This window comes from Propithecus coquereli, unplaced genomic scaffold (assembly GCF_000956105.1).
Source record: "Propithecus coquereli isolate 6110/MARCELLA unplaced genomic scaffold, Pcoq_1.0 Scaffold427, whole genome shotgun sequence".
NCBI classification, from domain to species: domain Eukaryota; kingdom Metazoa; phylum Chordata; class Mammalia; order Primates; family Indriidae; genus Propithecus; species Propithecus coquereli.
The window spans coordinates 973949-1000112 of NW_012150030.1; the positions used below are offsets into that span (position 1 = coordinate 973949).

The following is a 26164-nucleotide window of genomic DNA, read 5'->3' on the forward strand; positions in this document are numbered from 1 at the left end:
CTCTAAATATGAATTCTGGGACCTCAAACAAGTTCCTTAACCTCTCAGCGCTTCAGGTTTCAATGGAAGAAAATAGCAAGAGCTACGTTTGCTGAACACTTACTGTGTCAGCACCCTCTGTCTGAATTCCCACTATGGCTCCAGGTGATGTACGGCATCTTTATCCTCATTCAACCGATGGAGAAGCTGGCCGCAGGACAGGGTTTTTGTTTGTTCAAGACCACGGAGCGGGTTTGGCCCATAGATGGCTCTGGAGCTGGCACTTTGCTCTCTAAAGCTGTGTCACTGGACGATGGGAATGGACCCACACGGGCCCCACCCTACATGCTGGTATATGTGCTCCCCTCCTTGCCCTTTTACTCTTCCCCTATTATCCAAGTGGTGGGACTTCATTTTCCAGATACTTCTATCTAGTTAAATGGAACTTTCTGCTTCAGGAGAGACCTTGGTGCAGCCTTACATCAAATCCACCCTAAGTTTCACTGTTAAGGAAGTTAGGTTGGTGCTACTGACACCTGTTTTCAGAAGCTGTTCTATTGATTCCACTCCTGGCTGTAAGTCAAAACGGATCTAAGTGACTTGACGGTAGGGGAAGTAACACTACCTCACCCACTCACGCACACGTGCACACACACACTCACTCTCACATACTCACAGGCGTTGATTATTCGGTCCCTTTTCGAGGATGTTTGGTTGATTTTCTCAAATCAAATTAGACCATATTTGACCATTGGCTTATAAATTGGTAGTTATTGCTTCTATCAGTTCAGCCTGTGTTTTGGCATTAAATAGATATCACCTGATTTGTTCATTTGTTTATTCATCATTTAACAATTATTAGAAGCCTATTACATTTTAAGTGCTGTACTAGGTATGCAGAATATTAAGATAAATGAAAGGCCTCCCTTTCAAGTAGATCGTTGTCTAATGATGAAAAACCAAATAATTATACTACAACAGGATAAATTTAGGAATGGAGATGAACACGAGGTTTGACATTTGTATTTGTGTATTTTTTCATGACCAAAAATGTTTTTCCTTATGAGTTATGTCTTTACTTTTCCATTGAGAATTCTTTCTGCATTCCAATTAAAAAAAGAAATAACCACACATACTTATTTTATTATTACATGGTTTAAGAGTAAGTTAAAAAATAAGTTTCCCCATCATTTTTGTTTGCTTGGTTGGTTTGGGGTTTTTTTTATTTTGTTTTTGTTTTTTTGAGACAGGGTCTTGTTCTGTCACCCTGGCTAGAGTGCAGTGGCATCATCATAGCTCACTGAAACCTCAAACTCCTAGGTTCAAGAGATCCTGCCTCAGCTTCCCAAGTAGCTGGGACTACAGATGCATGCCTGGCTGATTTTTCTATTTTTTATAGAGATGGGGGTCTCATTATGTTGCTCAGGTTGGTCTTGAACTCCTAGCCTCAAGTGATCCTCCTACCTCAGCCTCCCAAATCCTCATCATTTTTTCAAAATTGATTTTAAAGTTAGCCCTATTCTTTATGACTTTTTGGCCAAAGATATACATGTTCATTATTAAACAAAGAGAAAAGTACTGGTATATAAAAAAATTGAAATCATCCTCTAAACTTACTCTTATTTACTGAATGACCAATTGACTTAAAGACTTTGCATTGTGTACATATGCATGAAAATATGATTTTTCCCCCCTTCAACACAGAGCCTACTGGGATGTTAGATGTCTGGTACATGAAACGGCACATTGACTACAACAGACAACAGATTTCTCTTTTCTGGAAGGTAAGTTTTAAGTGTCAACTTAAAACTCAAGGGAATTAAATATTTGAATAATTAGTCTTAAGGCAGAAAAAGACCTGTTTGCTTAGTGGCTTGGAGATGAGGCTTCAGTGACTTTATTGGAGCTCATTTTCTCTGACATATTCCTGACACAGGATGCAGTGTCGCTTACCTTTGGCAGGTGAGGGTGAGAGCTCCAGCAGAGTTCCTTCCTTTACACCATTTCATCCTTTCTTCATCCCAATTCCTGTCGGTTCAGGGTCCCTTCCCATCCCCTGCACTTCCACACTCTGACCCACTACACTGTCTCTCCCAACTCTGGTCCCCTCTCTATCCAGCCCCTCTCTCTCCTGCATAAATGTGCCCAGCAGTAACCATGCCCCCTTACGCACTCACTCTCTGGGAGGTCAAAGATGAGAAAGCTATGGACATGGATGTTTAAGAATATACATGTTTAAGTCATTGAAAAGAGAGAGGGTGGAAAGAAAGCTGTCCTACCTTAGGAATACTAATAGCGGTAGAAAAATGACACAAATAGAAACAGAAAGCAGCCCTTCCTCAGAAATGATAGTAAAACAATAGTAAATTGAACGACCTTCCCGAAAACAGTGAGTCCTAACATTATTATAGAATGTGGAAGTCTCACAAAGTCCTGCAGGTGGGCATTGCCTTCATTTACTGCTCACAAAGCCCCGGTGAGGCAGCTACTAGTATCCCCACCTAACAAATGAAAAGACCGAGCCTCAGAGAGAGAAAGTTCTTGCCCAAAGTCACCCAAAGTCACCCAGCTACCAAGTGCAGACCTGGGACTGGAACCTCATCCAGAACTCTTCCTGCTACATCATGACACATCTTTGCTGAAAGAAAATTCTGTACCATTTGAGTTGAGCTACCGATGGGTGTGCTCACAAGTTTATAGAAATGGGCTCTTTCACTCTCTTTTCCCTGCCCCTACAAAATGTCTGGTATAAGAGGAGATGACTATAAATAGCTTGGTGAATCATGATCAAGCTCATTTTGAAACTAACACTGCAGCTCCAAATTTATTTTAAAATAAAACCACTTTTAATAGCAAGACGATTCTCAAAGCAGGACATGCAGAGCAGCCATAATTTGTGAACATTACGGAAGGATCGAGCTCAAATATTTCATTTTCACACGTAAAAACCAAATTTTGGTTAAAACCAAAATTCCTCCTCCCACAGAAAGATTTCTCCAAAAATGTCCTCAACAATGATCTGGAAGGTTATGCTGTATTAACCTACTTCATTCCTTTCCACTCGAGGGTCTCTCTTGGTATAATGAAAGTAAATACACTCCATTGCAGGGGTCAGTAAATCAGGACACAAACGTAAAAAGATCACAAGGACCTCCAAGGTAAAATTAAATGGTACTACATCATGAATTTTTATCTGAACGGTGAAAGCAACATGCCCAGTGCCGTGCCTGTGTGCTTCTCATTGTAACAAAGAGAGTTTATACTGAGCGTCATCATGGTCCCCTGAAATCAGTGTCAGAATGAAGTCAAAAAAGATATTTGTTAGCCAGAGCAAATGTACACATGCACATTCTTCTCTACTGCCCATTTTGATTGTATTCCTGTCTTCACAAAGCTTAGATTCTAAGATGAGGTCTTGGGATTTGGGGGGACCTCAGTGCTCTTCCAGTCCACCTTGCCTCTCCTTGTGGACATGGCTCCTCCTCCTGCCAGGACAGACAGATGTCTCTGTGAGTACCTTGTAGAACAAAGAGAAGCGCACTTTGTAGTCTGCCCATGCCATGGTTGAACATCTCTTATCATTAGAAAATCTTTCCTTTTGTGTATCCAGAACTGTGGGCCCAAGAAACTGGCTTTGGACTGGAACTGGCTTATATAAGAAACCAAAAAGATAAATACTAGAAGATTCTACAACTTGATGCAGATGGTGGTCATCACACTACCTCAAACCTTCAGGAATTCTCTAGCCCTAAGGGGCTCTCCAGGGAAAGTTGGATGCAGTCCTAAGTTTTACAGGGCCGTTATAACATTAAGTCCTTTTCTGTCAAATCCTGGGCTTCTTCAGTGGCCCCAAACAGACGACTCACCAGGGGGTAGGGACTAAAAATACTGACCAAAGTTACTGAGATGAGCAGTCCTGCTTTGGACCCAGAACCACAAAATCCCAGACCTCTAGAGCCAAAGGAATTTAACTAGCATGCAGTCCTCCCCCCTCACCTCCCTCGTTTTACAAACACGGAAACTGAGGTTTCAAGAGGTGATTTCCAGCCAAGGGATTTCAGGTGATAGGGCCCCTCTCCTGTCCCAGCCTCTGATGGGGGTTCCTCGTGCCTCTCTCAGGCAGGCTCGGGAACTGAAGGCGGTGCCGGGGCACCAGGGACCCATGTCAGTGTCAGGCTAGAAAGAAAACCCTGCAGCCAGATCAGGTGCCTTGTGAGGGGCCCAAGCCATGCCTCACTGGGGAACGGGAGCAAAGACTTGCCCGTGGAGGGGCTTTCACCTTTGAGCCACTCTGGGAAACCCAAATGCAAGACACCTCACCCCCCACTACAAGGAGGGGAGTTTCAGGTCTTGACACCAAAGGAAGCCCCGAGTAAAACCCCATCAGCCTGTGAACAAAGTGACAGCACGTTTCTCCTGCATCTGGGGAAATGCGAAATGACCTTTCACTTTTGCAGGATGTTCACGTTAGAGGAGAATGACTCGGTGCTGACTGGGTGCCCCCTACGTGTGTGAGCGTGGCTGTGCACGGGCGTGCGTGTCAGTACGTGTGAGTGTCCTGTATGTGGGTGTGTGTTGTGCGTGTGTGAGTGTGAAGGCTACGTGTGGGTACATGTGTGAATGCAGGTGAGTTCTGCATGTGTATTAGGGGTGTGAGTGTGGGTGTATATATGAGTATGTGTGTGAAGTGGGGGTGTGATTGTGAGAGTGTGTGTGTGTGTAAGGGTGTGAGTATGTGGATGAGCATGAGGGTGTATGTATGTGTGGAAGGTGTGAGTGTGTGTGAATGTGAGCACATGTGAGTGTGTAAGCGTGTTGAAAGTGAAGGCGACCTTTGCTTTGTTGCCGTGGTTTCCACACAGCTACTCATTTTCCCAGGCCTTTGTTTCTCCTGAAAGCTCCATTTCCTCAAAAATATCCTGTACTTTTTTTTTAAATCATAGCTATTTTTAAAAGGAAAAATACTTTCAATGTTGAAGCCAAAAAGTACAACCTAATCTATAAAATGAAACAAAAACGCCTGAGTATTGTTAAAACAACAAACGCAATAACAAGTAGAAAATGTTGCTCGGTCACAAACAGCCCCAGCGTTGTGTTAGACCCCTTTACGGGGGGCTTTTAGCAATCCCTCAAATTGCCTGTCTTATCTTCTGTGCAAAGTTTCGCATTGTTTGCTTTGAGTGAGCGTTTCAGTCCTTGATTCCAGTACCCTTCTCTTCCAGTTAATACAGCACGTATCTTTTAAGAAGAAAATCAGCTTGAAACTATATACGGATAATGTATGAAAAAGATACGGCAACCAGGTCAAAGCCACATTAGCCTTTCTAGTGTTCTCCCTTAATTTCTTTCGAGTCCTCGGACTGTCTTGACCGTACCAAATCACAAACTTTCTGAAATTTGTTTGAGGCCCTGAGTCTGGAAGAGAAATGCCTGCATGCAAATGAAGCTCAGTTCACTCACTCATTCACTCATTCATCCATCCAAACAAACAAATGAAGTTCCTCTTTAGTATTAGACACTGTGCCGCATGGCCAGGGTGTGGAAGTGAACAAGACAAATCCAGTCTGCGTGTCCTGGAGCTCACAGTCCAGTGTGAGGACAGGAATAGGAGCCAGATGAAGAGGACACTCCAGGTGTAGAGGAGGAGTTCAAGGTTCGGCAGAGGGATGATGGTCGGACTCGCTCAGCAGAGCAGGGCAGTGGTGAGCTGTCGGAGAGGTAGAGCTGACTTCGGAAGAGCGGGTTAGCCAGGACAAGGCGGGGAGAACTTTTGGCAGGAGACCCTCTGGGGACCATGGATTCGGTGTGGAAAGCATCACTTTAGTGAAGCACTGTCCCATAGCAATATAAAGCAAGCCACAAATGTGAGCCATATTTTAAAGCATAAAAAGAAACAGGTGGAATTAATTTTAATAATATATTTTAACTCAGTATATCCAGAATATTATCATTTCCACATGGAATCAATATTTAAAATTATTGAGCTCTTTTACATCCTTTTTTTGCTTTAAGCCTTCAAAAACTGGTGTGTCTGCTAAGTACAGTACAGTGGGAAAGAGTTCACCCTCCAGACCGTGCGGACCAGCCCACTCATTTCAAGGGCTCCGTGGCTTCCTGCAGCTCGGGACTCTCTCCCATATCAGACAGCACAGCTCCAGTGTTTTGAAAGCAATACAGAGAAAGTTCAGAAAACTCTTGGTTCCAAAAGTGGGGAAAAGATTTGGTGCTTTTTATTCATTTGTTATATGAGGTGATTCATTTTAACGAACAGCTACTCTCAAACCAAAGGAAGAGAAGACAGCAAGCCCCGTACACCCATTGACAGCACAGCCTCAGAGAGACTGTTGCGACGGGGACAGCTTATCCAATACACTTACTTTGTGTCTTTCTCCTTGTATTTCTCTGTCGTATGAAGAACATTCCAATGTATATCACATTGCACTGAAGGGATGAATTCTTTGACTTCCTCATCCGAAAAGGGCTTGGTAAGAGTGGAAAGTATTATTTGGAACCTGATTTATATTGATTAGGACAAAGGTCTATTGTAAATCTCTAGGGAGAGTTGGCTGCCAGGAAGTGTTGGGGCCCTTATAAAATTGTAGGAGGTATACAATCTCAGAATCAGTATTTAAATACAAAAGATGCAGTTGGTACAATTTTGATTGTTTTGTTGCAATGTTCAACTCTATCTCCTTCCCCTCTCGATCCTTGTCCCGGCACAGGCTGGCATAGCATTTCTGATGATATTTTTGGAAAGAGAAGGCTGCTTTCCCTTGCTTACTAGTCACACACGTTATGCCAGCTGAAATGTAGGGAATTTGGGTTAAATAGCAGAATGTGGCCAGTGCAAAAAATAGGAGAGGAGGTAGCAGAGAATTAACAGAAGATAGAAATCAGAGATGAGACAGGAGTTCAAGTTTTGCTCTCACAAAAGTTTTCCTTGTTTTTCTAGCTGCAAAACAAGATAGAAATCGTTATGCCAGAGTAACTACCATGAGGTCTGACTGTCAATTAAATCAGTTCAGTGTAGCAGAACACTTGGGGAGTATCTCCTAAGTACGAGCATGGTGCAGCAGCTAAGAGTTCAACTTTTAGATAGAGCTTTGCTACCTGGGTTCAAGTTCCAGCTGCACTACTTATTGGCTGTGTGTTCTTGAGCAAGGTGCTTAACCTCTCTGTGCCTTACTTTCCTCATGAGTAAAGTGCAGATAATAATGGCATATACCACATGAGGTTGCTGTGAAGATTAATGAGATCGTTCTGAAAAGTAATTGATAAGTTGTCGTTCAGAGGCAAACATTGGCATATGAGACCGAGGGTGCAAAGATTATGGGCTAATGGGAAGGTAGATTCTTACATAGATAAAATCAATAGAATGATTTTTAAATTTCCCTGTGAGGATTGTCTTTTGAGTTACTTCTCTTTGGACTGGGGTTGCTGAAGGCAGTCATGAGTTCTGAAATTAAGGTGCCCAAGGTCAAACTCAGATTCCGTGTACTTTGTAATCCACTGCGTGGCGTTGGTAAGCCTTACATACAGAGCTATAGTGAAAGGCAAGAGTCAAGATGGCCTGACTCTCCATATGCTGGTAGAGGGTGCTGCGAATGTGATAGCAACAGTGCCAGTCCTGCTGATTTTTATATTACTTAGAGTAACTGAGAGCAGGGAACTCGCCGAGAGACTTAACATCTGCCCTTTGCCCAGCATACTTTAAGACAGTTTACCTCCCTTAACTCCTTGACTGCTCCAATAAGCCTACACTGTACATGGAATCACCCTCGTTTTATGGGCAGGGAAATCAAGGCTCAGAGAGGTAAAATAACTTGCCCACACTCACACAGCTGCTATGTGCTGGAGCAAGACAGCAAAGGATCTGCCCTAATAAGAAGAACCAAAGTCGGCAGTATTCTGAAGTCAAAATCAAAAGAAAGAAAAGCTATGCTTTAACAGGTTTTTTATTATTATTTGCATCAGGGGAAGCTCAGAAGTAATGCATTATTTCATGACAAGTACAGTAGCATTTTTTAAGTCTCAAGAAGAAATGATTTATCAGTTCACAGAGACACCCTTTCTCCAATAGATCTTTAATTAAAAAATAAAAACAGAATACGTTGCATTCTGAAATGTGTCAGGTTTTGTCCTATCACGAATTACATTCACCAAGTTATTTTTGACGCTGAAAGCTTTTGCAGGCAGCAGAACTCATACAGTAGGTTTATGGGGGGAGCTCCTCACTCTTCACTTCTCAGGCAAACCTGAGACACATAGGCTTTCCATACTGTTTAAATCATTTCCCACAAGACAGAGCAGAGAGAAAGCTGAAGGAGAGAGGAAATAGGGCAGCTTTTCCTTTTTAGCATACTCTCACCAATAGGAGAGGGTGACAGTGACAGTAGGAACATTGGCCTGAGTCCCATTCTCTGCACTGCCAGGGAAGAGGTTCCAGGTCTTGGCCACGCTCCGGGGCTGCCAGACAACTCTTTGCGGATAGCACGTTCCTCCCTCACATCCACCAGAGGGCGCTCTAAAATCTCTCGTTCCTTTTCCGTGAGGCCTGCTTGAGACGTTCCCTGACTTCTCCCAGCTTCAGCATCCTCACCGCAACAGGGGAGTTGCAAAGGCTCAATGTGACAGTAGCTGTAAAGCTCCTGGCTCCTGGTATGGCCCAGTAAATGGCAGTTTCTGCTGTATCTCTCACCCCAGCAAGCAGCAGAGAGAATAAATAAGCTTCTCCGCGGAGAGTCCGCGGGCTCTCAGGTCTGCAGTCCTTCTGGGTTGAGGGCTTGTGACTCAGAGCCCACTAGCTCTGAATAGAAGAATTCTGCGTCCCCGCCCTCCGCAGACTGCTGCACGCATGCCCGCCGTTGATCTGCATGTTCAGAATGACCTTGCAATTAGAGAAGTTGCTTTGCAACTTTTAGCTAGAAAGGTGATGGGGGATTCCAGCTGCGAAGCAGGGCGGCCCACACCTACGGCTCATTGTCTCAGGCTCGCCAACGTAAGGAGTGGCACGTCATGACAGAGGGGGCACTGGTCTAGAAGTCCAGAGCTCTGGGTTCTACTCCTACCTTCTTCATCTACCCCTTGAGTGGCCTTGAGCAAGTCACTTCACGTCCCTCGGCCCCCGTTCAGAAAATAAAACGTTGAATTAATTGTTAATATGTGGAGTCCCTTCCAGTTCAGTGGTTCCATAACGATGCTCCGTTTCATCAGGGCCAGGCGTAATCCAGGAGTGATGGATCACACACTATTTGCAAACTTTATGTTGCTTTTTCATTTCAGAGCAAACTATACTGGTTTCAGTTGCTTCAGGAGACTAAGTGCCCAGCTGGCTAAATACCTAATACCTGTTTTCCTATTGGCTCATTGAAATTTTTGTTCCAGATAGGCTCATTTTCCTGTTTGAGTGGGAGACTAATTACCTAAGAAAGGATAACCTTTATCCCAAAACTTGAGCTTGACATTTCAGGTTAGCATAACCCACAGGATACCATATTTACTTGTCCAACTAATTCCGTCCCACTCCCCCCTTTTCGCTGACACTTTCGACTCTAAAATCTGAGATCTGGAGGGGATGGTGCGAGGGTCGGAGTCCAGGTCCTTCACTCCCCTCTGAGAATCTTCGCAACCCTTCAGCTCCACACCTCCGTGTACTAGATTGCTGTGATCAGCTAGATTTTCACAGCAGTCACCATGCAGCTTCACAGGATCCAAGGCGACATTTCTCCCCTCCTTTCAGCGCTTTACTGTTCGATTGATGAGATTTCTGGGATGTCTGTGAAGGACAGTAAGAGGGAAGTAATAAAGGCTGGTCCACAAGATGTTTTGGGGTTTTTTTTCCAATTAGGGCTCTGTTTCCTTAGTTGTTAGACTGGAACTGAAGCCTCTTGGGTCCCTGGCAAGAATGGGGAGCTTTGTGAGCTCAGTTAACTCTTAAGGACTGCCTTAGGGTGGGGGAACATGGGTGGGAGTAGGGGTAACAGTCCTACTTCTGCACCTACAAAGGAGACAGGGAAGGACGGAGTGACAGATGGCTGAGTGCATGATCTTCCCTAGCCAGCTTTTGCTTTAATTTATCCTGTTTTTCTTCTTGACAAAGTGCATGTTTATTAATAATAATTTAGGACATCACACTTTAAAAAGCACGTGCTTGTTCTAATTCATAAAACAGGCCTATGAGATCAGCTATGACAGACATCAGAAATGCTAACTTTAGGGGAAGGCTGAATGTTCACCCACAAGGGCCCCCAGCAACATGACATTCACCTGCTGCACTGACCGTGGTTGAAGATCCACTCTTGGACCTCGTGGATCCAGAAGGGTCCCCAGAATGGACCTGCGTTAATCAAGCTTCAAGAAACTGAAATACAAAAAGCTGGATGCTGGTGGATTAATTAACAGCATGAAATGCAGCTGTTGGGCCAACCAGAAGGCTTGAGTCAGCAGATTGGAACATTCTCTCCCAGTATGCTAATTGTTTCAGAAGCCAAATTGTAATCAGAAAGCCAATTTATTCACTTAAAGTGAAAAATACAAATTATAAATAAACCAGATGTTCATGTTAGCCCCAGCCTTTCCTGACAGATACACTTCGTAGGAAACCAAATTATCATATTAGAAGATTACTTGGTGAGCAGGGAACCAGGGCAAGGGGCATTTGCTAAGGTGTGTCTTTCAGCAAAGGCAGCTGGAGGCCCCCTGCCCATGGAAGGGGTAGCCCTGCCAAGAAAACTGTAACGCTTACATCTGGTGAGCCATGCCGTCTTCTCCCCGCGCTAGGCATGGATGGGCACTGCCAATGCTACACTTGACAACTCTCCATTTTCTGTTTCTGTTTCCCATGGCCCTGGTCCAAACAGGGTTACAATACAAATAATTAGTTCTCTGCTTACTTTCTGGGATTGCTCCCAAATGATCTCAATTGGAATTTTTGCAGTTCCAAAAGTTGTTAGTCACACATTTATGAACAGTGTCTTAGTTTCCTAGCACAGATGGCTAATTCAGTTCACTAAGTGAACATTTTACTAGTTTAACTCTTGAAAATCCTCTGTTTAATGTCGTGAGCAGCATTGCACTTTCTATCAAAAAAGTTACATGTGTGTATGTGCGTGTTTCACAAATTTAGAAATGGACACTCAGAGGGCCTGAGTGCCTTGATCTGGGTCTGTGGAATCGGTAGAGCTGGAACTGAGATTCACATCTTCTGAGTTCAGATTCTATGCTTGTTCCATAGGATGTGATCAAGTTGTCTACTGTTATTAGTAAGTTTCATTTTGCAACAAAAAAGAAAAATCATTGTGTTTTTAAGAAATATCTTTTAAAAATGTTAGCTGATATTTTTTTCCCCCTAAATGGCAGGGGGGGCCGTAGAGTGGGTGTTGTGTAAAAGTGTGTTGTGGGGGAAAGAAGATGTGAATAAAATGGTCACTCAGATGTAGCTGCCTGTAGTAGGGGGCCGTGAGGGCCAGGCACAGAGCAACCAGTGATCTTGTCTAAGAGTAAAGAGCAATTGAATGTGTTTTGTTGCAGAATCTGAGTGTCTCAGAGGCAAGAGGAAAAATCCTCCACTATCGGGTGACCTTGCAGGAGGTGACAGTGGGGAAAGCCCCATTCCGGAACATCACAGGGCACACTTCCTGGACCTGGGTCGCTCCTAGAACTGGGAACTGGGCTGTGGCTGTGTCTGCAGCAAATTCAAAAGGCAGTTCCCCACCCACTCGTATTAACATAACAAACCTGTGTGAGGCAGGTAAGTACCAACTTTTGTTTAACGTTGCCTGTGGGAACCTGTGTCTTACCCAACTCTTATCTCCTACTGGCCCAGCCCAGGGACTAAAATGAGTAGCCAGGAGTTTAGACTTTGCAATCAATGGCTTTCAGAGTCTGCCTTTTCCAATCAACCTATAAGTGGCCTTAGACAAGTGAATTAACGCCTCTGAGTTTCAATTTCCTCCCCTATAAAACAGGAATTATGTTGCCTGCTTTGCAGTTCATTGTGAAATTGAATACATAACAGGTAAGGAAATATTAGTTACATTAAATTGCACACTAATATCTGGCTAATTTTTACAGAAGCAAGAATAATATGTGTTGTTAATTTCTACAAAAAACATTTTTACACCTACAGTCAAAACATACTTTAAAACCAAAGCAGGTACAGTGGTTTGTCCATAGTCCCAGCCACTCAGGAGGCCGAGCGAGGAAGGATGATCACTTGAGCCCAGGAGTTCGAGGCCAGCCTAGGCAACATAGCGAGACCTCATCTCTAAATAAATAAATTTTTAAAACCAGTAATATTAAACTGAAACTCTGTAATTAAACCATGGCTATACTACAACGATTTATTATATAAATTTAGATATGTATCCAATTACCTTCATCAGAAAACTCCCATCTAGATGTAAAGTCTCATATTTTATAGTCATATCCTCTGAAAATTAACTTTTCAAAATAAAAGTTCATGATTAGTGAAGAAAATGGACATCAATGCTATTTCTCAAGATCTGTATTATTAAAGAATTCCATGTCAATATCATTGGCCTAACATTTTAAAAATGCCTAATAGAATAAAACTGTATAATTAGACCCTTCCTTAAAATTCAGGGTAACAATTTTATCTACATATGGGTCTAGCAATCATCATTTTGAAAAAGTCTCTATCAAAACATTGCTATTTATGTACACTGTTAAATCTTGGTTATATATCTTTTCAGTCATTAACATAGAGATAATTAATAGATAAAACACTTAGAAGAAAATACAGATAAACATTGATATAACCTTGGATTGGTGTTTGAGTTAGAAATTGCCCTTAGGAGCTAGGAATTGCTCTTAGGAGTTAGGTTTGCTCTAACCAAAGGCCTAACTACAGCAGCTTATTTATTCTCTCACATGAAAGAAGGTCAGGGGTAGACTGCATAGGCCTGGTGCAACAGCTTCATGACATCATTAGCTTGACATCACCAAGCCTGGCTCTCATGTTCAAGATGGAAATGGCCCCAGATGGCTGCTGGAGCTCTAGCTGTTTCCTTCTAGGCAGCGAAAAGAAGGAAGGAAGAAAATCTCAGCCCTCTCTCTTGAGGAGCTTTGCCCCCGGTAGCACAACAGCACTTGTACTCATTGGCCCACTGATCCCCTGGTCACACCCAGCTGCAAATGAGGCTCAGAAATATATTTCAGGCAGCAATACGCCCTTGCTAAAGGAGATGAGAACAAGGTGTTTGATAGGCAAGTGGTCACCACGTGGGGAAGGCTCCTAAGGCAGGAACCTTGAAGAAAAATTAGATTAGCTATAGGAAAAAAACACTTCAACTTTAGGCATAGTAAAATAAACTTTTTAAATACATCATACATAAAGCTTTAAAATTCAAATAGCAGGCCGGGCGTGGTGGCTCACACCTGTAATCCTAGCACTCTGGGAGGCCGAGGTGGGTGGATCGGCCAAGGTCAGGAGTTCGAGACCAGCCTGAGCAAGAGTGAGACCCCGTCTCTACTAAAAAATAGAAAGAAATGATCTGAACAACTAAAAAAATATATATATAAAAAAAATTAGCCGGGCATGGTGGCGCATGCCTGTAGTACCAGTTACTCGGGAGGCTGAGGCAGAAGGATTGCTTGAGCCCAGGAGTTTGAGGTTGCTGTGAGCTAGGCTGACACCACGGCACTCACTCTAGCCCGGGCAACAAAGCCAGACTCTGTCTCAAAAAAAAAAAAAAAAAAATTCAAATAGCAATTTAAGAAAAATATATATTTTAGCAGAAATAGGGTTGATATTATAGATATATATATTTATGTCTCTATCCATATAACTTTTTCAAGTATATGAACAGGCAACTCAAAAAAGATGCATAAAAGGAGGGATAAAAATAGAAAAATATGCATAGCCTATCAATCAGTAGGATGCAAATTTTTAGAAAACATGAAAAACCAAATCATACCAAAAAAGAGTAAGTAGAATTAGCATATCCTGAGTTGGTAAGGATGTGGCTTGTACACTGCTAGTGGGTGTATAAATTGGTACAGCTTTCTGGAGAGCAATTTGGCAATATGCAACAAATTTTAAATGTGAATATACTTTTTGATCAAGAAATTTTACCCTTAAAAAAGTATCCTCAGCATATAATAGGATAAGTACTTAAAAATGTAAATATGAAGGTGTTTGCTGAAAAATTGTTTGAAATAGCAAAATACCATAAGCCATCTAAAAAAAGGCGTAAGAATGATGTCATTGGTTTATGATTAAATTGAATGTGCGCTAAACCCACCAGGCAACAAGCATAATGTACTGAATATTTCAAAGACCTAGACCTTTTGCTCAAGAACTCTTGAAACTACAGAAAAAGTCAGAACCCAGTACAGTTATAAACAGAGATTCACACAATGGCAGAGGCTGAGGCTCCAAGAAGTGAAGTAACTTAGCCAAGAATATGCGTCCGATTAGTGGCCGCGGTAGACAGAAATCCAGGCCACCTGTCTCTTAGGTAGGCACTTTTTCTCAATGCCTGATGAACGTCATAACTCCATACAGAAGCTCTCAGTGAAAATGGAGATGAGAAGTTGAATGATTGAGGCCAAAGGATTAATTTTGAAAGGTGACAGGGAGAAGGTGAGTTGTTAGCAGACTTTTGAAGGTAAGAACATGCCCTGGCAAACATCATGGGGGAGGAAACGCCAGGCTGGTTCCTGGCAAGTGTGGTGACTCAGAGGTTGGAGAACCTGGGGCAATGGCAGGTTGATTTGCTTAGCTAATGCCAGAGAAAGCAATGGTTAGAAAGGCTCTTTGGCTATTTTATCCCAACACCTGGCAAAGGGTCTTGCAAACCGTAGTGCTCAATAAATATTTACTGAATGAATAAATTCATTTAAAAAAAAAAATCCCATATCGTAACCAGTACGTCAAATACCAAGGCAAATGAACACAAAGGAAACGCTGCTGGGAATGCAAGTTCCTGACAACATGGCCAGTACGTAGTCTATAGGCTCTCACCACTGAACTTGTCCCTGAAGATGCTGCAGGAGAGACAGGACATGGATGGTTGAGCCCCCACAAATGGTGAATAGTGATGAAGGGGGGAGGAACTGTGCCCTTCTTTCTCGCTCATGTTGCCCTGGTGTGATCATTCCTAGGCATCTCTACAATGGGACAGGAAGGTCCAGAGAGCAGGGCAGAGCAACGTCAAGGAAGCCCTGGAATTTAACTAGGGAGGGGAGCTGGAGTGCCTGTGAGCTACCTGAGCCTCCAGCATTTTCTCCTGCCACCTACTCCATGGCCTTGGCAGTTACAAATAAGAATAACAGCTCTACTCTCACCTGAAAAGTAGCGCCTGCCATAGACGCACTGGTGGGTTCCAGAGGCCCACATATGCCTGAGGGGGCACCTGGGGACAGGGAGAGCCCAGGTTGCATCACTACAGGGTCTCTGGCCTGGGGCTTTCCACCCTGAAAAGCTTCTCCTCTCCCCTCAAACTTACAAGGAGGACCATGAGCTACAGCTAAGCTTCCACTCCTCTCCCCATAGGAACGTAAAGGCCAAGGCTACTGGTCAATCAGAGAAAATAAAATATGATCCCAAAAGAAAGAATTAGGAGAAATCTGAGGAGCAGAAGTCCTGGGAATGAAAGGCAACCAACGTGCATCATGGGAAACAGAATTAAAGCAACAGATAGAACAAAAGTTTAGAATAAGTATAATAAGTATTCTTACTAAGATAAGAGAGAATACTATTATAGAAACATGTGGTTGTGAAGAAGACCCAGAGTCAAAACGAAAGTTTAGTTGGTTTTTTTTAACGTGAAATTAAACAGATGATTTATTCACCCTTAAAAATGGAATGTTTCATTGGAATGAACTCAAAGGGCCATTACAGAAAATGATTTAAGTATTTCACAGCATGTAAAACAATAGAGTTTAGTAAAAAGGTAAAATTTCGAAGTTTCTAATATACTTGGCCTGTTTAGAAAACAAACACATTGAATCGTTTCCATTTCTTAAATATGTCTAGTGAGTTCAGTTTTTAGTTGCTGCTCAAATGGTCCTAGTTGCATTACTTTCTTTCAAACATCATTCCAAATCAGAGCTTAATGTGGCTTGAACATTTTGCCAGAATAGTCATCCCACTTTTGTCTGAGGGTGGTTGATTACATCTGTCTTTTCCAGCTTACAAATGCCAATATATTTAGAAGACTTCAAGAAAAATTTAATTGTTGAAATAAAGAACTCAGTCAATGGGTTGAATAGCAGAGAGAACTGATCTGAAGATTGAATTATTATAGTGAGAGGAAGACTGGGGGAGAAATTCTTCCAGAATGCATCAAAAATGGGTAAAGAAGTTGCAAGATGAGAAAAATTAGAACACTGAGAAAACAGAAGTAGAAGTTATGTCAACCAATTAAAAGGAGTCCCAGTAGAGAAAAAATGTAAGTGGGAGGGCAAAAATATTTGAAGACGAGTGATCAAGAATATTGCAGAGCCAGACATGGTAGCTCATGCCTGTAACCCTAGCACTTTGGGAGTATGGAGGATCCCTTGAGCTGAGGAACTCAAAACCAACCTGAGCAAGAGTGAGACTCCATGTCTACAAAAAATAGAAAAATTAGCTGGGCATAGTGGTGCATGCCTGTAGTCCTGGCTACTCAGGAAGCTGAAGCAGGAGCATCACTTGAGCTGGAGGTTGCCGTGAACTGTGGTGACACCACTGCGCTCTAGCCTGGCGACAGAATAAGCCTTTGTCTAAAAAAATAGAATGAAAGACATAAGATCTTCAGTGGAAAAGCTTCAGAGTGCCAAACTGAGCATAGTAATTTTTTTTTTTTTATAATGAAATGTAAAGACCTTAAAGCCAAAGAAAAAAGTATAACTATTTAGGGAGAAAAAGCAAATCACCTACTAAGGAACAAGAGCCAGAAGGACACTAGATATGTCAACAACAAAGCATATAAAAATATAGCAAAACAGTATCTTTAAATTGAAGACAGTAAGGAACTTTGAATCTGGAAATATTTATTCAGCTAACTTACCAATTTCAAATGAGAGAGAAATGAGGTAATAGAGTAAATTCAGAGAAACAAGATGTAAGGAAATAATAAAGGTAAGGATAGAAATCAATTTTTAAAAAGCAATAGCAATGAAATTTAAAAATGCAATAAAAATGATTGATAAAACCTAAAGCTTATTTGTTGAAAAGCCTAATAAAATAGGCAAACTTCTGATCAGACAAACTGGGGATAAAAGAGAGATAGAGAGACTATGTGAATAAAACACCAAGCAAAACAAGAGGGAAAGAATATTTTTCTCCAGTAAACTTTAAAACCTAGATGAAATAGATAAACCTATGATTTAAAAAAATGTAAAATGCTAAAATTGGCATAAGAAGAAATATTTTTAAAACTTAACTAAAATAATAACCATTAAAGAAGTTGAAATAAGAGTCAAAAACTTACTCATACTCAACATATCCTCCAAAGCCTCAGCCCCAAATTGTTTTACAATAGATAACTCTGTTACTCAAGTTGTTACAGAAAATAGAAAATCGTCAGGAAAGCTGTCCAGCCTATTTTATGAGGTTAATGTAGTTTTGATATTAAAACCAGATAAAGACAGTACAAGAAGAGTTTTTGGTTAAATCGTGTATGAAGATTGACATGTAACCTAAATGAATTATTAGAGACATGATCCAACACATGTATGAAAAATGAGTGCAGATACTTTCTGTTTCCTGTCTGGCATGTAAGGCACTTGGAAGTTATCGCTGTGTTCTAATGACAAGTAAAAAGCTGAGGCCGGGCGTGGTGGCTCACGCCTGTAATCCTAGCACTCTGGGAGGCCGAGGCGGATAGATCACTCAAGGTCAGGAGTTTGAGACCAGCCTGAGCAAGAGCGAGACCCCCGTCTCTACTAAAAAAATAGAAAGAAATGATCTGGACGACTAAAAATATATATATAGAAAAAATTATCCGGGCATGGTGGTGCATACCTGTAGTCCCAGCTACTCGGGAGGCTGAGGCAGGAGGATCGCTTGAGCCCAGGAGTTTGAAATTGCTGTGAGCTAGGCTGACGCCACGGCACTCTAGCCCGGGCAACACAGTGAGACTCTGTCTCAAAAAAAAAAAAAAAAAAAAGCTGAAAAAACTGAAAAATAAACAGTTCTTTGACCTATCAGAGAAGTGAGGTCACAGGGCAAGTCACTGCCCCCAAAATGAAAGAGACAGGCAGGAAAATAGAGAATCACAAACTGGCCAGAACAGAAACCCCGGGGCAGAAGCCTCTGTGGGAACTGGTGATGTGCACAGGAAAACCTGAACTGCAACTCTCAAATTGCTGGAGGCTCAGGGTGGACAGACCTGAAAGTTAAAAACTCCACCACGGCTGGGGAGCCTTACACTTTCGTGAGTTTTCCTCACGGAGCTCGACCAGGTTCTCACAGTGAGTATCTGGGGAAAATCCCGTGGTACTTCTGGCAGGAGGAGGGGGAAAGGAACCAATTTTAGATACATCAGAGCATTCTGTTCTTCTTCACAAGGCTTGCTCTCAAGAGAAACGATTTCGCCAGGGCCTAAACTGTTGAGTTCTATCAGAGCCCAGTCAACCTGGTGGGAGGGAACTACCCAACTCCACCCTGCTCTAGCCTTCCACGTGGGGTAAGGAGACACCTACCTCCAATCCACCGTAGCCATCCTGTCCCACCTGGGGAGGCAGGGGAGAAACTGAGAAGCACCTGTGAAGTTTATAGTCTAGGGGTGCAGGCTCACAAAAACACTGAGATATAACCATAGAGCTATTCATCGAATGCCTCCCTCTCCCCACCCTTTCCCACCACATTACTCAAGGCCCATTTACTGCAGTTTCTTTTGCTCAGTACATCATATACACCTTTCAACAAAAAAATTACAAGGAGTAGTAAAAGACAAAAACACAGTTTGTTGAGACAGAGCAAACATCAGAACCAAACTCACATATGGCAGTGATGTTGGAATTAACAGGCTGGGAATTTAAAACAACTACAATTAATATGCTAAGGGTTCTAATGGATAAAGTAGAAAACATGCAAGAACAGATGGGCAGTATAATCAGAGGGGTGGAAATTCTAAGAAAGAATTTAAAAAAAAATGCTAGAGATCAAAAACTCTGTACCAGAAATGAAGAATGTCTTTGATAGGCTCTTAGTAGACTGGACATAGCCAGGGAAGGGGTTTCTGAACTTGAGGATATGTCAATAGAAACTTCTAAAACTGAAATTCAAAGAGAGCAAAGACTGAGAAAAAGAAAGCATAACAATTACAAAAAGTACGGAACAACTGCAAAAGGTGTTACGTACACACAATGGAAATATGAGAAGGGAAAACAAAGAGAAAGGAACAAAAGAAATATTTGAAACAATAATAACTGGGAATTTCTCAAATCAATGTCCAATACCAAACCACAGATCCAGGAAGCTTAAAGAACACCAAGCAGGGTAAATGCCAACCTCCCCCCCAAAAATGATATACTACACCTAAGTATATCATCCAAACTGCAGAAAATCAAAGATAAAGAAAAAATCTGAAGCCCAAGGAAAAAGAAAACTTACCTATAGAGGAGAAAGATAAGAATTACACTTAGCTTTTCCTTGGAAACTATGCAAGCAAGAAGAGAGTAGAGTAAAAATATTTAATGTACTGAGAAAAAAAGCCCACCAACCTATAATTCTATACCCTGTGAAATTACCTTCAAAAGTGAAAGAGAAATAAAGACTTTCCCAGACAAAAATTGAAGGAATTTGTTGCCAGTAGATCTGTCTTGCAAGAAATGTTAAATAATGTTACTCAGAGAGAAGGAAAATTATATAGATCAGAAACTCAGATCTATATAAAGGAAAAACATCAGAGAAGAAATGAGTGAAGGTAAAATAACAAACTTTATTCTTATTCCTAATTGGTCTAACAGATAACACTTTGTTTAAAATAATAGCAACAATGTATTTAATTATATATGCTTGTATAATATATATGCTTATACATGCTATATGTAAGTGAAATGAATGATAGTAATGAATCCCAACAAGGGATGAGAGGGAGGAATTTGGATTATTTGTTATTACAAGGTGCTTTCACTACTTATGAAGCAGTATACTGTTATTTGAAAGTGGATTTGAATTCATTGTAAATGTATGAGGTCTGTCCAGAAAGTATCCAGCCACATAATATGAAAAAATAGGGACATTTACTGAAGAAGATAAAAGATACAAGAAATATTGTACATAGGACAATGATGCCTCAGTCCCCTTGGGACCTCACACAGTTCTCCCAGCATCTCTTAACCTAACCCATACACATTCAACATTGTCAGGTGTTCTGCTTGCTGCACGCCTTCCAGAACGTGGATCACATTCAACAGATTGTCATCCATCTTTGAAGCATTTGTGCCACACTTTTATTTGTGCTGCACTCATTGCATTATTCCCGAAAGCCTTCTGAATCACCTGAATAGTTTCCGCAGAGGAATGTTCAAGCTTAACGCAAAATTTGATGCAGATTCATTGCTGTACTCGCTCGGTCATTTTGAATGCGACAGGCATACAGTACACATGCTCACTCCACGGCATCTAGCGCCCCACTGACCAGTACAGTGAAGTCATCATTGTTCATGAATGCACATCCCAGTCCACTCTCCTTGGCTGCCAGGTTACATCGATGTTGTGCAAACTATTCTTGTTATATTAACAATGGCTGGATACTTTCCAGACAGACCTCTTTTTATATTGCAAACAACAGGGGAAGCACTAAAAAAAATTTTAAAAAGAAATATAACTGATGTGCTAAAAAATAGGGGAGAAAATAAAGTCATATAAACTGATTAATTGAAACCACAAAAGGCAGAAAAAGAATGGAAAATGAAGGACCAAAAGACAAAGGCATCAAATAGAAAACAGTAACAAATATGGTAGGCATTCATCCAACTATATCTAGTATATCAATGGCCTAAATACGCCAATTAAAAGACAGATTGTCAGAGTGGATCAGAAAACAAGACTCAAATATATGTTGTCTTTAAATATATAGACATATATAGATTAAAGGTAAAGGATAGAGAAAGATATACCACGTTGACACTAATCAAAAGGAAGCTGGGGGCTGGGCGCGGTGGCTCACGCCTGTAATCCTAGCACTCTGGGAGGCCGAGACGGGCAGATTGTTTGAGCTCAGGAGTTCAAAACCAGCCTGAGCAAGAGCGAGACCCCGTCTCTACTAAAAATAGAAAGAAATTAATCGGATAACTAAAAATATATAGAAAAAACTAGCCGGGCATGGTGGCGCATGCCTGTAGTCCCAGCTCCTCGGGAGGCTGAGGCAGGAGGATCGCTTGAGCCCAGGAGTTTGAGGTTGCTGTGAGCTAGGCTGACGCCACGGCACTCTAGCCCAGGCAAGAGAGTGAAGACTCTGCCTCAAAAAAATCAATCAAACAAACAAAAACAAACAAACAAACAAAAAACCCAACTATATGACATCCTGCAAAAGGCAAAACTATAGAGAATGTAAAAGATACAGTGATTGCCAAGGGTTGGGGGAAGCGGGGGATGACTATATGCAGCACAGAGGATTTTTAGGGCACTGAAAAAATGCTGTATGATACTATAATGATAGATACCTGTCAATATACATTTATCAAAACCCACAGAACACCAAGAGTGAACCCTAATGTAAACTGTGGACTTCAGGTGATAATGATGTGTCAATGTAGGGAAAGCTGTGCATATGTGGGGGCAGGATGTATTTTGTATCTCCATATACATTCTATACAGAATATACCATCAACTTGAAACTGTTTCTAAAAAATAAAATCTATTTTTTAAAAAGACTCAGCCAAAAAAGAAAACTACAGAATGATCAAGTAGGGTTGATCCCAAAATACAATGACGGGTCAATATCAGAAAAAAAAAAAAATGTACCAATGTAATCCATCACATTAAAACTGAAAGAAAAAAAAGGATATACTGTTACCAGATGTAGGGAAAATATTTAGTTAAAAAAAAGTAGTAAATAAACAGTATTTCATGAAAATAAAAACTCTCTGAAAACTATGAATAAAAGTAAAATTTTTAGGTTTTCAAAGACTTTCTACCAAAAATATGCAGCATACCTCATCTTAATACAGAGATATAGGCACATTCTCTTTAAAATTAGCAATAAAATAGAACCAAAAAAAAGAAATAAATTTAATTCAAAGATTGTAAGGAGATATTTTAAGTGTGTTGTTAATAAGATTGATTCTTTACATGGAACATTCAGCAAGGCCAACAGACAAATTACTAGAACTAATCAGAGAGTTTAGTAGGTTTGCCAGAAAGGAGAATAATACATATACAGAGTAATAGTAGAAAAAGTAGTGGAAAATAAGATGCCATTTAAATAGCAAACTAAAAATGTGAAGTGTCTAGGAATTAACCTAACCAAAAACACATGGAAACTATAGGAGGAATTTTTAAAACTCCAGTAAAATGTATAAAAGAAGATCTGAATAATTTCAGGCATATTTATGAATGGGAACAATTTAACATTGTAACAGTGTTAATTCTCCCTAAATTAGACTATTATAAATTCAATTCCAATAAAAATATCAACTGGAATTTGAGGGGCTCTGACAAACTGGTTCTAAATGCTATGTGGAAGAATAAAATTTCGTGAACATCTAAGACCATTTTGAAAAAAGAAGAGAAAAAAGGAGGGAACTCTACTGACAAATGGTCAGGCATTACAAAGCCTAGTAACGTGAACAGTGTTTTCTGGAGAAAAGGCTGACCCAGATACAGACTGTGAATATAGGAAACTTGCTGTCTGATAGGGATGGGATGCCAAACGTGATGAGATTTGGAAACACTGACTCACTGTGTGGAAAAAATAGTAAAGTTTATTCCCTTAAAAAAAAAAAAAAACAAAAAAAAACCTTTAGCTGGATTTGGATTAAAAACCTAGACGTGAAAGGTAAAACTAAAAGCCAATAGGAGAAAAGGTAGCTGGTGTCTTCATGACCCCAGGAAGGAAAGATTTCGTAAACAAGACTTAAAATGCACAAACTATGGATAAATTGACCAACATTAAAGTAGCTGTACATGTGCAACAAGCATCATAAAATTATCAGAGAGTTGACAGACTGGAGTAGGACAGTGTTGAAAACTGATAAGTGACTAATATCTAGAATATAAAAGTTATTTCTGCAAATCAGAGAGAAGACAGGAAACTCGACAGAAAAAAACGAGCAAAGTATATGAATAGGCAGTTCATAGACGGGGAAAGGCAAATAGCTAGTAATGTAAGAAGAGACATTCAGCTTCACAAGAAATCAGAAAAACAAAAATAAAACCACAATTAAATACTACTTTACACATACCAGATTGACAAAAATTAGAAAGTCAGAAAATACCAAGTGTTGGTGGAGAAATGACAACCCTCATGCTTTTCTTGTTGTAATATCAACTGGCTGTTTTAGAGATCAATCTGGCAGTACTCAGTCAAATAGTGTGGAAATTTACTCTGTGATCAAGCAATTCTATGCATAGATATCCAGAAACGCTCTTGCACTGGCATGCAGGAGGACATGCAAGAGAATATTCATTGCATCCTTGTTTGTGTTTGCTAACAGTCCAAAGGAACCTCCTGCCTGTCACTTAAGACTGAGCAAGGAAAGGATTTAGGCGGCAAGCAGTCTGAAGAAATGAGCTGGATTTACAGTTAGCAGCTGGATGGATATATCCCAGAAACATAATGTTAAGTGAAAAAAAGTTAGAAAAAGCATTAGATTTATTTCCCAATACTTTTCATGAATATTCAACACACAAGCACAAAGCAACACTAATTTTCAAGGATAGATGTATGTCCAAATAAATACATGGAAGCTGGATTAGAAAGACGTATATTATATTCCTTAGAGTAGGCAACTTTGGGGACACAGGAATGGAAAAAGGAATGGAAGATGAGGGAAAAATAATCCTACAAATAACACTACACAGGATCTTTGCACAAGCCGTGGTGCTAGTTCTCCATGGACTGAGAAGTAGGATGAACTTAAATCTGTGATCCTGAAGTCCATAAAAAGAAATCAATTCTTCCTAAAACTGCTTTGATGAGCTGCTTTTTAATATCTGTATCCCTCCTCTTTTCCCCCATAAAGATTTGCTGGCTCCTCTCCAGGTCTCTGCAGACTCAGGGGGCGTGGACAACATTGTGGTGACCTGGCAGCCTCCCAGGAAAGCTCCCTCTGCTGTTGAGGAGTACGTGCTGGAATGGAGGGAGCTCCGTGCAGGAGGGGACACACAGCCCCCTCTAAACTGGCTGCGGAGTCCCCCCTACAATGTGTCTGCTCTGATTTCAGGTACCTAATTGTTCGCCTTCCTTCTGGGGGGTTACTAAGTTCATGTGTATTTGGGGAAACTGCAGGCAGGAGTCCAGAATCTGCCTTCAATTACAGGTGGCTGCCTGATAAAGGGGCAGCGATGACCTAGAGTCCATCCAGACAGCACCTCAGAATACACCGCTGCAGCCACAGACCAACTGGTCAGTGTGATAGGCACTTTATCTTTGGGAATTCGTTTAATTCACAAAACAGTCATGTGCTGTTAGAGGCCTTACACCCTTTGTACAGAGGAGGAAACCAGAATGTCCTTCATTCCCAATTCCGCTGCTGATTATCTGGGTAATAATAAATCCAAAATTATCTATATGATAATTGGTGTCTATAAGTCCTCAGGCTCCTAATCTGTCAGTGGTTAGAATCAAGTGAGAGAACACATCTGAAAATATGTTAAAATGATTGGATAGGACTTAATGACTATTTTTTGTTTTTTGGTTCTTTTTTTAGCTACAGCTACTAGAATAGGAAGTTAATGTCATTTTTAAGCATGAGTTCAGTGAAGTGGTTAAAAGTTCTGGTTCTGCAACCAGACTACCTGGGTTTGAGTCTTGGTGTGATCTAGGGAAAATTATTTAAATTCTCTGTGCCTCCGTTTCCTCATTTGAAAAATGGGGATAATATTACCTACCTCATTGGGTTATTGTAAGGAATAACTGAATTACTATATGGAAAACATTTTGAATAATGCCTTACACATTTTAAGTGCTCAATAATTTAGCTATCATTATTAAATGTGATAGAGCTAAGATTTTAATAGATCTTCAAGCTCTAAATCTTATAATATTTCCATGCACCGTAACAATCATTACAACTGTCTAGGAGGATATACACACCCTGCTTAAGTTGACAAGATTTACACAAAATGAAATAACAGAACACATTGGATGATAATATGTGAGTCCGTCCTTAACTGTGTGCTTGTTTTATAGTCTGGCTGTTCAGACTCCTAGTAGGTTAAGTTGTAATCACTACCCTTAAAGAGAATACTGCTTAGATAACCCAACAAGCATTCAGAGGAAGGCGAGCAAGTCATTGAGAGTCTGGAACTTTTAATCCGGAAACCATTTAGCCTAGGGAGGAGAATTCTAGATGGGGGGATGGCTTGATGGCTGTTGCTGGTTTTGATGTGTACATGCAAAAGAGTATGGTTCCTTTGTTGCTCTGGAGAGCAAAACAAAGGTCCTGCGTGGAAATTATAAGAAGGCAGATGGCAGCTCAATTTTGAGAAAGAACTTTCCTACCTTGGGTGGTCTCTAACAGGACAATTGATTACCTCTCAAAGCAGCATTTTCCCTATCCCTAGAGTTTTTGTAATGGAACCAATTTTCCTTCAGGGCTAATGCCCATCAAATCAGAAGAAAGAGTGGACTAAAAAAAAGTATTTACCAAACTTCAGGCAGCTATGAAATTGTAAACATTGTAAGCTGTATCAGGATTTACCCCTGTGGGAGAGTTTGAACTATTTGGTCTCTACAGTTCCTTCCTTCTAGAAATTCTATAATTCTATACAAATCCCTTAAAATAGATGGCAAGAAAGAATGTTTTCCATAGTCGGTAAAATAAAATGTTTTTAGGCACTTCAGAAATATTCATTTGAATAAAATCAATATACTAATGATAACTTTATTAATTAAAATTGTTCTACTTGGAAACACTTGGTTAGCTATTAGTTTATGTTGATAGTACAGTCTGGATATACACACTTAAAAATTAAGTAATTCACACTTATCATAAATTCAAAATGGCCCTCTCCAGTCAGTAAGATCACTCATTGTCATTGGATCCTCACCAGCCTTTTCCCAGC

General features: G+C 40.8%; 1 protein-coding gene across 1 annotated transcript in view; it reads left to right on the forward strand.

The window, feature by feature from the left end:
- The window catches only part of IL12RB2 (interleukin 12 receptor, beta 2), a 67030-nt gene that overhangs the window by 22624 nt on the left and 18242 nt on the right, over positions 1–26164 (forward strand). The window contains exons 6-9 of the mRNA XM_012653759.1: positions 278–330; positions 1684–1763; positions 11509–11728; positions 24121–24321. Coding sequence (XP_012509213.1) covers positions 278–330; positions 1684–1763; positions 11509–11728; positions 24121–24321 — 554 coding nt within the window. The remainder of the gene's footprint in view (positions 1–277; positions 331–1683; positions 1764–11508; positions 11729–24120; positions 24322–26164) is intronic.